The sequence below is a fragment of the Syngnathus scovelli genome, chromosome 3, assembly GCF_024217435.2.
Source record: "Syngnathus scovelli strain Florida chromosome 3, RoL_Ssco_1.2, whole genome shotgun sequence".
In the NCBI taxonomy this organism is placed as follows: Eukaryota; Metazoa; Chordata; class Actinopteri; order Syngnathiformes; family Syngnathidae; genus Syngnathus; species Syngnathus scovelli.
Window position 1 is genome coordinate 7413552 of NC_090849.1, and position 16784 is coordinate 7430335.

General features: G+C 37.2%; 1 protein-coding gene across 11 annotated transcripts in view; it reads right to left on the bottom strand.

Annotated features, from left to right (window-relative positions):
• The window catches only part of ehmt1a (euchromatic histone-lysine N-methyltransferase 1a), a 103515-nt gene that overhangs the window by 64404 nt on the left and 22327 nt on the right, over positions 1-16784 (bottom strand). For 9 of the 11 annotated variants that reach the window (XM_049764209.1, XM_049764207.1, XM_049764201.1 and 6 more), the window contains 4 exons: positions 2361-2443; positions 1342-1525; positions 1093-1229; positions 36-179 (listed from right to left, as the gene is read on the bottom strand). In XM_049764209.1, coding sequence (XP_049620166.1) covers positions 36-179; positions 1093-1229; positions 1342-1525; positions 2361-2441 — 546 coding nt within the window. In that variant the 5' untranslated portion in view covers positions 2442-2443. Of the gene's footprint in view, positions 1-35; positions 180-1092; positions 1230-1341; positions 1526-2360; positions 2444-2505; positions 4517-16784 lie in introns of those variants that run through there. The other 2 variants (XM_049764212.2, XM_049764203.1) reach the window with 2 other exon arrangements.

Sequence of the window (16784 nt, forward strand, 5' to 3'; positions counted from 1 at the left end):
ATAGTATATTTGTAAAGCTTTGGGATTCTCCTCACCACACTACAGAAGAGTCCACAGCCGGGGCAGCATTGGTGTTTAACCATGCTGGCCCTGTGATTCTCACACAAAACCAGAAAATGGACTAAATTGGAAGGCCTCATCTTTTCACGCTTCATCACATGTCTCTGACAACGATTCAGCTGAGGAGAGAAAACAAGATGCTGTTCATGATCAAAATTGTTAAAAGTTATAATATACTTGAATATTAGCATAAAAATTGATTTTGAAAAATAAAGATTACATTCACAGCCACCCACGCACCCTCATGTCGTGTTCTGTTATTTGACGATTGTGCTGTACTGTTGAGAATAATGAAAAAAACTGCAAACATCAAGGCTTGCATGCATTCATTTGGCACAAGGAGACCTTCACCACTGGATACATGTGGTGAGGAACGCCAACAAGCAGTATTTTGAATTTGGATTTAGGAGGAGCAGTGTGTTTTTTGTCCTGGCTGGGTCGTCTTTCTCAAGGGTACATGAAAGTTTGCTCAACCAGTCTTCTTGTCTACTGTGGACTCCCTCTGAGAGTCGTGTGTGGGTGTGCGTGTGTGCGTGCGTGCGTGCGTGCGTGCGTGTGTGTGTAGCAGACCTTGCTAATTATCTGACCATTTGAATCAGGTGTGTTGCAACAGGGAGACATGGAAAACATGCAGGAAGCCGGCCTTCGAGGACCGGAGTTGCCTACCCATGTTTTAAGCTCTAGTCTGTACAATGATTTCTAATGGGGAAATTGTGATTGCTTCCTTCCATGACGTCATCAAGCAAGAAATGGAGTGGAGGGGTGTATGGCCCTATTCCTCATTAAAAGTGGGCATTTTAAAAGGTATTTGTTGTTTCATTATTTCTCCAAAATGAATGGGTAAAATAAAAAATGCTAACTTTTAGCATTTCGCTGACAAAAAAATAATACATACACCGGACTTGTTAGTGAAAAATGAACCATCTTCGCTTTTGTGTCTCTTTAAGGATTCATAAATAAAATAATTAGAAAATTTGTTGTAGGCAGTGTGGAAATGTCACTCCAAGTGTTTTGCTCATGTTGTGTTTTTACCATTCCGTCCATGCTCTCCACTGCCATACAGGTCTGATCCTGTTCGGACAATCTGCCTCCACAGGGAGGAGTCTCAATACGACAGCAGCACAATGGTAACTCCTCAGCCAGGTCTAAGTCTGTCACCTCAGCAAGGTCTGGTCAAAATGCAAAGATATAGTATGAATATATATTCATCTATACAAAATTGTTTTTAGTATTGATGGAACACGAATGCAGTAAAATAATGAGCTCTGGCAGTTACAGTACCTGTTGAGTATGGTAAAAGCAGCTCTTCCTGACTTTTCAGACCAAGACAGTCTAAATTCAGCTCTGTGTATTCAAAATTGATTGCTTCCCCAGATTGGGTTTCAGATTCACATCTCATACTTGAGGTGTCTCCTGATTTTGTAATCCCATCTTCTCCAAAATGGCTCATCTGCACAGCGTCGTACTAATAATGCAAAAACAAAAATGTGTGTTGATAAGCATATGGGGGCTAGATTTAATTTCCATCCACCAATATTCAATAAGCAACGCTTATTCTATTCAGCATCACAGGTAACTGGAGCCAATCTCATCTGACATTGGGCAAAAGGCAAGATAACATCCTTTACTGGCCACCGGCATACCGATCACAGGGCACAAAGACAACTAACTATTCATGGTCACATTTACACAATTATTGAAGGGAACCAAACAGACGCTGCCTACACTGAAGTCCAGCAAGTGAACCCATATACCGGGGTTTTTAAACATTAAACATGAAGTATTCATGTTTAATGTATTCATAACGACTGTCCAGGTCTCTGATGATGTAAAGTTTGACTTGCCTTACATCCATACGAGCAGTGTTACTTCAGTTCCCACTCAGTGACTGTATGAAACTGAGGTGTAAATGGCTGTTTGTCTCTATGCTGTATGTGCCCTGTGACTGACTGCCGAGGAGTCCCGATGTCAACTGGGACCTCATGTGCCTAGCGGTTAAGTCTTTCAATTTGTGAAAAAAAAACAGCTAAACCTGGTTATGTCAAGTTACTTTCTATCTAGTTCATCAGAATTCAGAAATAAGAATATAATTATAAAAGTGTTGAAACAACACAGGGATGCGTATAATTTTTATAAATCCAGAAAGCCTGTGGAGAAATTGTGGCGTTTGACCGATCACTATGCAAAACATTCTTGGCAACACAATGTTGTGTAGCTTTGATTTTGTAAAAAAAATTTGAGAAGAATTTTTATAGGACACAAAAAGCCTTCAAACTATTTTTCAGTGTACACAAACTTACATTTTTCAGGTGTTTCAAAGGCTTTGCTTTCTTTTTAGAGACAAAGTTGTAGAGTCCCATCTTCCTTTTCTTCTTCTTCATAGCTATGAAGAAAAAAATCATAAATGTAGGCAGCCATTGGAAAAAAACAATGGTGATTTATTACCCGAAATGTTCAGTCAGCTACTATGACTGCAGAAACGCTGTGATGGACTCAGGTGCACAGCTCGGTAGTGTGTAAAATTGTTAAAAGTTAAAAACATTGGCTAACTAGAAAATGCAATTTCTGGAGAAATTGAGTGTGAAGGCGAAGACTTTGAATCACTTCTTGGGGAATGATGCCGAATGATGTTGAAATGAGTTGAATTACTTGAGAAATGTAGAAAACAGAGGTGAAAAACGGAATTTTGGAGAAATTGGTGGAATTTTGGAGGATTTGGTTGAATTTCAAATCTGAAAATGTGGAATTTATGGTAAGTGGGACTTTGGGGAATAGGTAGGAAAAAGATGAAGAGTTGAAAGTTGGAATGGGTTGAAAAATGTAGAAATTAGAGTAGAAAAACAAATTTTTGGAGAATTTGGTTGAATTTCAAATTTGAAAATTTGGAATTTTTGTAAACGGAAGTTGTTGAATAGGTAGGCAAAAGAAGAACACTTGAAAGTTGGAATGGGTTGAATTGGTAGAGAAATGTAGAAAAAAGAAATTTTGGAGAATTTGGTTGAATTTCAAATTTGGAATTTTTGGTAAGTGGGAAGTTGTAGAATAGGTAGGCAAGAGATGAACAGTTAAAAGTTGGAATGGGTTGAATCGGTTGAAAAATGTAGAAATTAGAGTAGAAAAACGAAATTTTGGAGAATTTGGTTGAATTTCGGCGGCTCGGTGGAGCACTGGGTAGCACGTCCGCCTCACAGTTAGGAGGGTGCGGGTTCGATTCCACCTCCAGCCCTCCCTGTGTGTTTGCATGTTCTCCCCGGGCCCACGTGGGTTTTCTCCGGGCACTCCGGTTTCCTCCCACATTCCAAAAACATGCTTGGTAGGCCGATTGAAGACTCCAAATTGTCCCTAGGTGTGAGTGTGAGTGCGATTGGTTGTCTGTCTCTGTGTGCCCTGCGATTGGCTGGCAACCAGTTCAGGGTGTCCCCCGCCTACTGCCCGATGACGGCTGGGATAGGCTCCAGCACGCCCGCGACCCCCGTGGGGACTAAGCGGTTCAGAAAATGGATGGATGAATGGATGGATGGATGGATGGATGGATGGATGGATGGATGGATGGATGGTTGAATTTCAAAAATGGATTTTTTGGTAAGTGGGAGGTTGTGGAATAGGTAAGCAAAAGATGAACAGTGGAAAGTTGGAATGGGTTGAATCGGTTGAAAAATGTAGAAATTAGAGTAGAAAAACGAAATTTTGGAGAATTTGGTTAAATTTCAAAAATGGAATTTTTGGTAAGTGGGAAGTTATGGAATAGGTAGGCAAAATATGAACAGTTGAAAGTTGTAATGGGTTGAATCGGTCAAAAAATGTAGAAATTAGAGGTGAAAAACGGAATTTTGTGAAATTTTGTCGAAATTTTTAACGTGAAAACGTGAAATTTTTGAAATTGGCAATTTTGGGAATGTCCAGAATCATTCCAAATGTGGTTTGAATGTAGTGAATGAGGTGAATTTAAAAGTGGAATGACGTAAATGTGAAATGTCGAATCTGCCATTAAGAATGAATGGGGAAAAATTTGTCATAAATTCGCGAATTTTGCGAAATCGGAAAATTTTCAGAACGAGAAAAATGGAAGCGCTCATCCCGTGAATATTTGGAATACGTCAAAAGTGGAACGGAGTGAATCGGATGATGTATGTGGAAGAAGAAGCGTGACAAAAAAGTGTGGAGAATAAAATATAATAACTAGAAAATGCAATTTCTGGAGAAATTGCGTGTGAAGGTGAAGACTTTGAATCACTTCTTGGGGAATGCTGGCAAATTATGCTGAAACGAGTTGAATTACTTGAGAAATGTAGAAAATAGAGGTGAAAAACGGAATTTTGGAGAATTTGGTGGAATTTCAGAATTTTGGAGAATTTGGTTGAGTTTAAAATCTTAAAATGTGGAATTTATGGCAAGTGGAAATTTGAGGAATAGGTAGGAAAAAGATAAAGAGTTGAAAGTTGGAATGGGTTGAATCGGTTGAACAATGTGAAAATTAGAGTAGAAAAACAAATTTTTGGAGAATTTGGTTGAATTTCAAATTTCAAAATTTGGAATTTTTTTTAAGGGGAAGTTGTGGAATAGGTAAGCAAAAGATGAAGAGTTGAAAGTTGGAATGGGTTGAATCGGTAGAGAAATGTAGAAATGAGAGTAGAAAAACGAAATTTTGGAGAATTTGGTTGAATTTCAAATTTGGGATTTTTGGTAAGTGGGAAGTTGTGTAATACGTAGGCAAAAGATGAAGAGTTGAAAGTTGGAATGGGCTGAATCGGTTGAAAAATGTACAAATTAGAGTCGAAAAATGAAATTTTGCAGAATTTTGTTGAATTTCAAATTTGGAATTTTTGGTAAGTGGGAAGTTGTTAAATAGGTAAGCAAAAGATGAAAAGTTGAAAGTTGGAATGGATTGAATCGGTTGCACAATGTAAAGATTAGAGTAGAAAAACAAAATGTTTGAGAATTTGGTTGAATTTCAAATTTTGAATTTTGAATTTTTGGTAAGTGGGAAGTTCTGGAATAGGTAGGCAAAAGATGAAGAGTTGAAAGTTGGAATGGGTTGAATCGGTTGAACAATGTAGAAATTACAGTAGAAAAACGAAATTTTGGAGATTTTGGTTGAATTTCAAATTTGGAATTTTTGGTAAGTCGGAAGTTGTGGAATAGGTAGGCCAAAGATGAAGAGTTGAAAGTTGGAATGGGTTGAATCGGTTGAACAATGTAGAAATTAGAGTAGAAAAACAAAATGTTGGAGAATTTGGTTGAATTTCAAATTTGGAATTTTTGGTAAGTGGGAAGTTGTGGAATAGGTAGGCAAAAGATGAAGAGTTGAAAGTTGGAATGGGTTGAATCGGTTGAACAATGTAGAAATTAGATTAGAAAAACGAAATTTTGGAGAATTTGGTTGAATTTCAAATTTGGAATTTTTGGTAAACGGGAAGTTGTGGAATAGGTAGGCAAAACATGAACAGTTGAAAGTTGGAATGAGTTGAATCGGTTAAAAAATGTAGAAATTAGAGTAGAAAAACAAAATTTTTGAGAATTTGGTTGAATTCCAAATTTGGAATTTTTGGTAAGTCGGAAGTTGTGGAATAGGTAGGCAAAAGTTGAAGAGTTGAAAGTTGGAATGGGTTGAATCGGTTGAACAATGTAGAAATTAGAGTAGAAAAACAAAATGTTGGAGAATTTGGTTGAATTTCAAATATGGAATTTTTGGTAAGTGGGAAGTTGTGGAATAGGTAGGCAAAAGATGAAGAGTTGAAAGTTGGAATGGGTTGAATCGGTTGAACAATGTAGAAATTAGATTAGAAAAACGAAATTTTGGAGAATTTGGTTGAATTTCAAATTTGGAATTTTTGGTAAACGGGAAGTTGTGGAATAGGTAGGCAAAACATGAACAGTTGAAAGTTGGAATGAGTTGAATCGGTTAAAAAATGTAGAAATTAGAGTAGAAAAACAAAATGTTGGAGAATTTGGTTGAATTTCAAATATGGAATTTTTGGTAAGTGGGAAGTTGTGGAATAGGTAGGCAAAACATGAACAGTTGAAAGTTGGAATGAGTTGAATCGGTTGAAAAATGTAGAAATTAGAGTAGAAAAACAAAATTTTTGAGAATTTGGTTGAATCCCAAATTTGAAAATTTGGAATTTTTCATAAGTTGGAAGTTGTGGAATAGTTAGAAAAAGATGAACAGTTGAAAGTTGGAATGGGTTGAATCGGTTGAAAAACGTAAAAGTTAGAGTGGAAAAACGAAATTTTGGAGAATTTGGTTGAATTTCAAATTTGGAATTTTTGGTAAGTGGGAAGTTGTGGAATAGGTAGGCAAAAGATGAACAGTTGAAAGTTGGAATGAGTTGAATCGGTTGAACAATGTAGAAAAAAGTGGAATGATGTAAATGTGAAATGTCGAATCTGCCATTAAGAATGAATGGGGAAAAATTTGTCGTAAGTTCGCGAATTTTGCGAAATCGGAAAATTTTCGGAACGAGAAAAATGGAAGCGCTCATCTCGTGAATATTTGGAACACGTCAAAAGTGGAACGGAGTGAATCGGATGAACTATGTGGAAGAAGAAGCGGGACAAAAAAGTGTGGAGAATAAAATAGAATAACTAGAAAATGCAATTTCTGGAGAAATTGCGTGTGAAGGCGAAGACTTTGAATCACTTCTTTGGGAATGATGCCGAATGATGTTGAAATGAGTTGAATTTCTTGAGAAATGTGGAAAATAGAATAATACTAAATTTTGGAGAATGTGGTTGAATTTCAAATTTGAATTTTGGAATTTTTGGTAAGTGGGAGGTTGTGGAATAGGTAGGCAAAAGATGAACAGTTGAAAGTTGGAACGGGTTGAAACGGTTAAAAAATGTAGAAGTTAGAGCAAATCTTGAATCCCCATAGAGAATGACTGGGAATTAAAAGAAAAAGCAATTGCGCCAAAATATTTTGAAATTTGGAACAAAAGGACAAAAAACGGCTTCAGGAGGTTCCATTTTGGGGTTAAAATGTTTAAACGGGTTTAATCGGACAAAAATGGCAAAAGTTAGCTAAAATTTAGCTATTTAGGGCACTTAATGTTGAAAAAAGATCACTTCCGGTTTGATTTGGGTCACTTCCGGTTTGATTAGAGGCACTTCCGGTCCAGCTGAGGTCACTTCCGGTTTATTTGGGGTTACTTCCGGTTTAAAAAGGTCACTTCCGGTTTAAAAAGGTCACTTCCGGTTTGATTTGGGGTCACTTCCGGTTTACCTGAGGTCACTTCCTGTTTACCTAAGGTCACTTCCGGTTCGATTTGGGGCACTTCCGGTTCATTCTAGGTTCATTGGGAGCACTTCAGGGTCAATCCAAGATGGCCGCCACACTGGAAGTGGGGGTCAAGGGTTGAATTGTGTAAGCATAGTGGAAGTGGGGGTGAAGGGGGTGAATATGGTAAGGATGAGGTGACCAAAGTGAATAAAGTTGGAATGGGTTGAATCGGTTGAAAAATGTAGAAATTAGAGTAGAAAAACAAAATTTTGTAGAATTTGGTTGAATTTCAAATTTGAAAATTTGGAAATTTTGGTAAGTGGGAAGGTGTGGAATAGGTAGGCAAAAGATGAACAGTTGAAAGTTGGAATGGGTTGAATCGGTTGAAAAACGTAGAAGTTAGAGTAGAAAAACGAAATTTTGGAGAATTTGGTTGAATTTCAAATTTGAAATTTTGGAATTTTTGGTAGGTGAGAAGTTGTGGAATAGGCAGGCAAAAGATGAACAGTTGAAAATTGGAATGGGTTGAATCGGTTGAAAAATGTAGAAACTAGAGGTGAAAAACGAAATTTCGTGAAATTTTGTCGGAATTTTTAACGTGAAAACGTGAAATTTTTGAATTTGGGAATTTTGGGAATGTCGAGAATCATTCCGAATGTGGTTTGAATGTGCTGAATGAGGTGAATTTAAAAGGGGAATGACGTAAATGTGAAATGTAGAATCTGCCATTGAGAATGAATGGGGAAAAATTTGTCGTAAATTCGCGAATTTTGCGAAATCGGAAAATTTTCGGAACGAGAAAAATGGAAGCGCTCATCTCGTGAATATTTGGAATACGTCAAAAGTGGAACGGAGTGAATCGGATGAATTATGTGGAAGAAGAAGCGGGACAAAAAAGTGTGGAGAATAAAATATAATAATAATAATAATAACTAGAAAATGCAATTTCTGGAGAAATTGCGTGTGAAGGCGAAGACTTTGAATCACTTCTTGGGGAATGCTGGCGAATTATGCTGAAACGAGTTGAATTACTTGAGAAATGTAGAAAATAGAGGTGAAAAACGGAATTTTGGAGAATTTGGTGGAATTTCAGAATTTTGGAGAATTTGGTTGAGTTTAAAATCCTAAAATGTGGAATTTATGGCAAGTGGAAATTTGGGGAATAGGTAGGAAAAAGATGAAGAGTTGAAAGTTGGAATGGGTTGAATCGGTTGAACAATGTGAAAATTAGAGTAGAAAAACACATTTTTGGAGAATTTGGTTGAATTTAAAATTTCAAAATTTGGAATTTTTTTGTAAGGGGAAGTTGTGGAATAGGTAAGCAAAAGATGAAGAGTTGAAAGTTGGAATGGGTTGAATCGGTAGAGAAATGTAGAAATGAGAGTAGAAAAACGAAATTTTGGAGAATTTGGTTGAATTTCAAATTTGGGATTTTTGGTAAGTGGGAAGTTGTGTAATACGTAGGCAAAAGATGAAGAGTTGAAAGTTGGAATGGGTTGAATCGGTTGAAAAATGTACAAATTAGAGTCGAAAAACGAAATTTTGCAGAACTTGGTTGAATTTCAAATTTGGAATTTTTGGTAAGTGGGAAGTTGTGAAATAGGTAAGCAAAAGATGAAAAGTTGAAAGTTGGAATGGATTGAATCGGTTGCACAATGTAAAGATTAGAGTAGAAAAACAAAATGTTTAAGAATTTGGTTGAATTTCAAATTTTGAATTTTTGGTAAGTGGGAAGTTGTGGAATAGGTAGGCAAAAGATGAAGAGTTGAAAGTTGGAATGGGTTGAATCGGTTGAACAATGTAGAAATTACAGTAGAAAAACGAAATTTTGGAAATTTTGGTTGAATTTCAAATTTGGAATTTTTGGTAAGTCGGAAGTTGTGGAATAGGTAGGCAAAAGATGAAGAGTTGAAAGTTGGAATGGGTTGAATCGGTTGAACAATGTAGAAATTAGAGTAGAAAAACAAAATGTTGGAGAATTTGGTTGAATTTCAAATATGGAATTTTTGGTAAGTGGGAAGTTGTGGAATAGATAGGCAAAAGATGAACAGTTGAAAGTTGGAATGAGTTGAATCGGTTGAACAATGTAGAAATTAGAGTAGAAAAACGCAATTTAGAAAGATTTGGTTGAATTTCAAATTTGGAATTTTTGGTAAACGGGAAGTTGTGGAATAGGTAGGCAAAACATGAACAGTTGAAAGTTGGAATGAGTTGAATCGGTTGAAAAATGTAGAAATTAGAGTAGAAAAACAAAATTTTTGAGAATTTGGTTGAATTCCAAATTTGAAAATTTGGAATTTTTCATAAGTTGGAAGTTGTGGAATAGTTAGAAAAAGATGAACAGTTGAAAGTTGGAATGGGTTGAATCGGTTGAAAAACGTAAAAGTTAGAGTGGAAAAACGAAATTTTGGAGAATTTGGTTGAATTTCAAATTTGGAATTTTTGGTAAGTGGGAAGTTGTGGAATAGGTAGGCAAAAGATGAACAGTTGAAAGTTGGAATGAGTTGAATCGGTTGAACAATGTAGAAAAAAGTGGAATGATGTAAATGTGAAATGTCGAATCTGCCATTAAGAATGAATGGGGAAAAATTTGTCGTAAGTTCGCGAATTTTGCGAAATCGGAAAATTTTCGGAACGAGAAAAATGGAAGCGCTCATCTCGTGAATATTTGGAACGCGTCAAAAGTGGAACGGAGTGAATCGGATGAACTATGTGGAAGAAGAAGCGGGACAAAAAAGTGTGGAGAATAAAATAGAAGAATAATAATAATAACTAGAAAATGCAATTTCTGGAGAAATTGCGTGTGAAGGCGAAGACTTTGAATCACTTCTTGGGGAATGATGCCGAATGATGTTGAAATGAGTTGAATTTCTTGAGAAATGTGGAAAATAGAAGTGTAATACTAAATTTTTGAGAATATGGTTGAATTTCAAATTTGATTTTTGGAATTTTTGGTAAGTGGAAAGTTGTGGAATAGGCAGGCAAAGGATGAACAGTTGAATGTTGGAACGGGTTGAATCGGTTAAAAAATGTAGAAGTGAGAGCAAATGTTGAATCCCCATAGAGAATGAATGGGAATTAAAAGAAAAAGCAATTGCGCCAAAATATTTTGAAATTTGGAACAAAACGTAAAAAAACAGCTTCAGGAGGTTCACTTTTGGGGTTAAAATGTTGAAACGGGTTCAATCGGACAAAAAATGCAAAAGTTAGCGCCTAATGTAGCTATTTATGGCAGTTAATGTTGAAATAAGTTCACTTCCGGGTTGATTTGGGTCACTTCCGGTCCATTTGGGTCACTTCCGGTCTGATTAGAGGCACTTCCGGTCCAGCTGAGGTCACTTCCGGTTTATTTGGGGTCACTTCCGGTTTAAAAAGGTCACTTCCGGTTTAAAAAGGTCACTTCCGGTTTGATTTGGGGTCACTTCCGGTTTACCTGAGGTCACTTCCTGTTTACCTAAGGTCACTTCCGGTTTGATTTGGGCCACTTCCGGTTCATTCTAGGTTCATTGGGAGCACTTCAGGGTCAATCCAAGATGGCCGCCACACTGGAAGTGGGGGTCAAGGGTTGAATTTTGTAAGCATAGTGGAAGTGGGGGTGAAGGGGGTGAATATGGTAAGGATGAGGTGACCAAAGTGAATAAAGTTGGAATGGGTTGAATCGGTTGAAAAATGTAGAAATTAGAGTAGAAAAACCAAATTTTGTAGAATTTGGTTGAATTTCAAAATTGAAAATTTGGAAATTTTGGTAAGTGGGAAGGTGTGGAATAGGTAGGCAAAAGATGAACAGTTGAAAGTTGGAATGGGTTGAATCGGTTGAAAAACGTAGAAGTTAGAGTAGAAAAACGAAATTTTAAAGAATTTGGTTGAATTTCAAATTTGAAATTTTGGAATTTTTGATAGGTGAGAAGTTGTGGAATAGGCAGGCAAAAGATGAACAGTTGAAAGTTGGAATGGGTTGAATCGGTTGAAAAATGTAGAAATTAGAGTAGAAAAACGAAATTACGAAAAATTTGGTTGAATTTCAAATTTGAAAATTTGGAATTTTTTTGTAAGTGGGAAGTTGTGGAATAGGTAGGCAAAAGATGAACAGTTGGAAGTTGGAACGGGTTGAATCGGTCGAAAAATGTAGAAATTAGAGGTGAAAAACGAAATTTCGTGAAATTTTGTCGGAATTTTTAACGTGAAAACGTGAAATTTTTGAATTTGGGAATTTTGGGAATGTCGAGAATCATTCCGAATGTGGTTTGAATGTGCTGAATGAGGTGAATTTAAAAGGGGAATGACGTAAATGTGAAATGTCGAATCTGCCATTGAGAATGAATGGGGAAAAATTTGTCGTAAATTCGCGAATTTTGCGAAATCGGAAAATTTTCGGAACGAGAAAAATGGAAGCGCTCATCTCGTGAATATTTGGAATACATCAAAAGTGGAACGGAGTGAATCGGATGAACTATGTGGAAGAAGAAGCGGGACAAAAAAGTGTGGAGAATAAAATAGAAGAATAATAATAATAATAATAATAGAGAATGGTGTAGAATAACATATGTGTGAAGGCCATCGCCTTCACACAATAATAATAACTAGAAAATGCAATTTCTGGAGAAATTGCGTGTGAAGGCGAAGACTTTGAATCACTTCTTGGGGAATGATGCCGAATGATGTTGAAATGAGTTGAATTTCTTGAGAAATGTGGAAAATAGAAGTGTAATACTAAATTTTTGAGAATATGGTTGAATTTCAAATTTGATTTTTGGAATTTTTGGTAAGTGGAAAGTTGTGGAATAGGCAGGCAAAGGATGAACAGTTGAATGTTGGAACGGGTTGAATCGGTTAAAAAATGTAGAAGTGAGAGCAAATGTTGAATCCCCATAGAGAATGAATGGGAATTAAAAGAAAAAGCAATTGCGCCAAAATATTTTGAAATTTGGAACAAAACGTAAAAAAAACAGCTTCAGGAGGTTCACTTTTGGGGTTAAAATGTTGAAACGGGTTCAATCGGACAAAAAATGCAAAAGTTAGCGCCTAATGTAGCTATTTATGGCAGTTAATGTTGAAATAAGTTCACTTCCGGGTTGATTTGGGTCACTTCCGGTCCATTTGGGTCACTTCCGGTCTGATTAGAGGCACTTCCGGTCCAGCTGAGGTCACTTCCGGTTTATTTGGGGTCACTTCCGGTTTAAAAAGGTCACTTCCGGTTTAAAAAGGTCACTTCCGGTTTGATTTGGGGTCACTTCCGGTTTACCTGAGGTCACTTCCTGTTTACCTAAGGTCACTTCCGGTTTGATTTGGGCCACTTCCGGTTCATTCTAGGTTCATTGGGAGCACTTCAGGGTCAATCCAAGATGGCCGCCACACTGGAAGTGGGGGTCAAGGGTTGAATTTTGTAAGCATAGTGGAAGTGGGGGTGAAGGGGGTGAATATGGTAAGGATGAGGTGACCAAAGTGAATAAAGTTGGAATGGGTTGAATCGGTTGAAAAATGTAGAAATTAGAGTAGAAAAACCAAATTTTGTAGAATTTGGTTGAATTTCAAAATTGAAAATTTGGAAATGTTGGTAAGTGGGAAGGTGTGGAATAGGTAGGCAAAAGATGAACAGTTGAAAGTTGGAATGGGTTGAATCGGTTGAAAAACGTAGAAGTTAGAGTAGAAAAACGAAATTTTGGAGAATTCGGTTGAATTTCAAATTTGAAATTTTGGAATTTTTGATAGGTGAGAAGTTGTGGAATAGGCAGGCAAAAGATGAACAGTTGAAAGTTGGAATGGGTTGAATCGGTTGAAAAATGTAGAAATTAGAGTAGAAAAACGAAATTACGAAGAATTTGGTTGAATTTCAAATTTGAAAATTTGGAATTTTTTTGTAAGTGGGAAGTTGTGGAATAGGTAGGCAAAAGATGAACAGTTGGAAGTTGGAACGGGTTGAATCGGTCGAAAAATGTAGAAATTAGAGGTGAAAAACGAAATTTCGTGAAATTTTGTCGGAATTTTTAACGTGAAAACGTGAAATTTTTGAATTTGGGAATTTTGGGAATGTCGAGAATCATTCCGAATGTGGTTTGAATGTGCTGAATGAGGTGAATTTAAAAGGGGAATGACGTAAATGTGAAATGTCGAATCTGCCATTGAGAATGAATGGGGAAAAATTTGTCGTAAATTCGCGAATTTTGCGAAATCGGAAAATTTTCGGAACGAGAAAAATGGAAGCGCTCATCTCGTGAATATTTGGAATACATCAAAAGTGGAACGGAGTGAATCGGATGAACTATGTGGAAGAAGAAGCGGGACAAAAAAGTGTGGAGAATAAAATAGAAGAATAATAATAACTAGAAAATGCAATTTCTGGAGAAATTGCGTGTGAAGGCGAAGACTTTGAATCACTTCTTGGGGAATGATGGCGAATGATGTTGAAATGAGTTGAATTTCTTGAGAAATGTGGAAAATAGAAGTGTAATACTAAATTTTGGAGAATTTGGTTGAATTTCAAATTTGAAGTTTGGAATTTGTGGTAAGTGGGAGGTTGTGGAATAGGTAGGCAAAAGATGAACAGTTGAATGTTGGAACGGGTTGAATCGGTTAAAAAATGTAGACGTGAGAGCAAATGTTGAATCTCCATAGAGAATGAATGGGAATCAAAAGAAAAAGCAATTGCGCCAAAATATTTTGAAATTTGGAACAAAACGAAAATAAATAGCTTCAGGAGGTTCACTTTTGGAGTTAAAATGTTGAAATGGGTTCAATCGGACAAAAAATGCAAAAGTTAGCGACTAATGTAGCTATTTAGGGCAGTTAATGTTGAAATAAGGTCACTTCCGGGGTGATTTGGGTCACTTCCGGTCTATTTGGGTCACTTCCGGTTTGAGTAGAGGCACTTCCGGTCTAGCCGAGGTCACTTCCGGTTTATTTGGGGTCACTTCCGGTTTAAAAAAGTCACTTCCGGTTTAAAAAGGTCACTTCCGGTTTGATTTGGGGTCACTTCCGGTTTACCTAAGGTCACTTCCTGTTTACCTAAGGTCACTTGCGGTTTGATATGGGGCACTTCCGGTACATTCTGGGTTCATTGGGGGCACTTCCGGGTCAATCCAAGATGGCCGCCACACTGGAAGTGTGGGTGAAGGAGGTGAATATGGTAAGCATAAGGTAAACAAAGTGAATAAAGTTGGAATGGGTTGAATCGGTTGAAAAATGTGGAAAAAAGAGTAGAAAAACGAAATTGTAGAGAATTTTTGGTAAGTGGAAAGTTGTGGAATAGGCAGGCAAAGGATGAACAGTTGAATGTTGGAACGGGTTGAATCGGTTAAAAAATGTAGAAGTGAGAGCAAATGTTGAATCCCCATAGAGAATGAATGGGAATTAAAAGAAAAAGCAATTGCGCCAAAATATTTTGAAATTTGGAACAAAACGTAAAAAAACAGCTTCAGGAGGTTCGCTTTTGGGGTTAAAATGTTGAAACGGGTTCAATCGGACAAAAAATGCAAAAGTTAGCGCCTAATGTAGCTATTTATGGCAGTTAATGTTGAAATAAGTTCACTTCCGGGTTGATTTGGGTCATTACGGTCTATTTGGGTCACTTCCGGTCTGATTAGAGGCACTTCCGGTCTAGCTGAGGTCACTTCCGGTTTATTTGGGGTCACTTCCGGTTTAAAAAGGTCACTTCCGGTTTAAAAAGGTCACTTCCGGTTTGATTTGGGGTCACTTCCGGTTTACCTGAGGTCACTTCCTGTTTACCTAAGGTCACTTCCGGTTTTATTTGGGGCACTTCCGGTTCATTCTAGGTTCATTGGGAGCACTTCAGGGTCAATCCAAGATGGCCGCCATACTGGAAGTGGGGGTCAAGGGTTGAATTGTGTAAGCATAGTGGAAGTGGGGGTGAAGGGGTGAATATGGTAAGGATGAGGTGACCAAAGTGAATAAAGTTGGAATGGGTTGAATCGGTTGAAAAATGTAGAAATTAGAGTGGAAAAACGAAATTTTGTAGAATTTGGTGTGAATTTCAAAATTGAAAATTTGGAAATTTTGGTAAGTGGGAAGGTGTGGAATAGGTAGGAAAAAGATGAACAGTTGAAAGTTGGAATGGGTTGAATCGGTCAAAAATTGTAGAAATTAGAGGTGAAAAACGGAATTTTGTGAAATTTTGTCGAAATTTTTAACGTGAAAACGTGAAATTTTTGAATTTGGGAATTTTGGGAATGTCGAGAATCATTCCGAATGTGGTTTGAATGTGCTGAATGAGGTGAATTTAAAAGGGGAATGACGTAAATGTGAAATGTCGAATCTGCCATTGAGAATGAATGGGGAAAAATTTGTCGTAAATTCGCGAATTTTGCGAAATCGGAAAATTTTCGGAACGAGAAAAATGGAAGCGCTCATCTCGTGAATATTTGGAATACGTCAAAAGTGGAACGGAGTGAATCGGATGAATTATGTGGAAGAAGAAGCGGGACAAAAAAGTGTGGAGAATAAAATATAATAATAATAATAATAATAGAGAATGGTGTAGAATAACATATGTGTGAAGGCCATCGCCTTCACACAATAATAATAATAATAATAGAGAATGGTGTAGAATAACATATGTGTGAAGGCCATCGCCTTCACACAATAATAATAATAGAGAATGGTGTAGAATAACATATGTGTGAAGGCCATCGCCTTCACACAATAATAGAGAATGGTGTAGAATAACATATGTGTGAAGGCCATCGCCTTCACACAACTAGAAAATGCAATTTCTGGAGAAATTGCGTGTGAAGGCGAAGACTTTGAATCACTTCTTGGGGAATGATGGCGAATGATGTTGAAATGAGTTGAATTTCTTGAGAAATGTGGAAAATAGAAGTGTAATACTAAATTTTGGAGAATTTGGTTGAATTTCAAATTTGAAGTTTGGAATTTGTGGTAAGTGGGAGGTTGTGGAATAGGTAGGCAAAAGATGAACAGTTGAATGTTGGAACGGGTTGAATCGGTTAAAAAATGTAGACGTGAGAGCAAATGTTGAATCTCCATAGAGAATGAATGGGAATTAAAAGAAAAAGCAATTGCGCCAAAATATTTTGAAATTTGGAACAAAACGTAAAAAAACAGCTTCAGGAGGTTCACTTTTGGGGTTAAAATGTTGAAACGGGTTCAATCGGACAAAAAATGCAAAAGTTAGCGCCTAATGTAGCTATTTATGGCAGTTAATGTTGAAATAAGTTCACTTCCGGGTTGATTTGGGTCACTTCCGGTCTATTTGGGTCACTTCCGGTCTGATTAGAGGCACTTCCGGTCTAGCTGAGGTCACTTCCGGTTTATTTGGGGTCACTTCCGGTTTAAAAAGGTCACTTCCGGTTTAAAAAGGTCACTTCCGGTTTGATTTGGGGTCACTTCCGGTTTACCTAAGGTCACTTCCTGTTTACCTAAGGTCACTTCCGGTTCGATTCGGGGCACTTCCGGTTCATTCTAGGGTCATTGGGAGCACTTCAGGGTCAATCCAAGATGGCCGCCACACTGGAAGTGGGGGTCAAGGGTT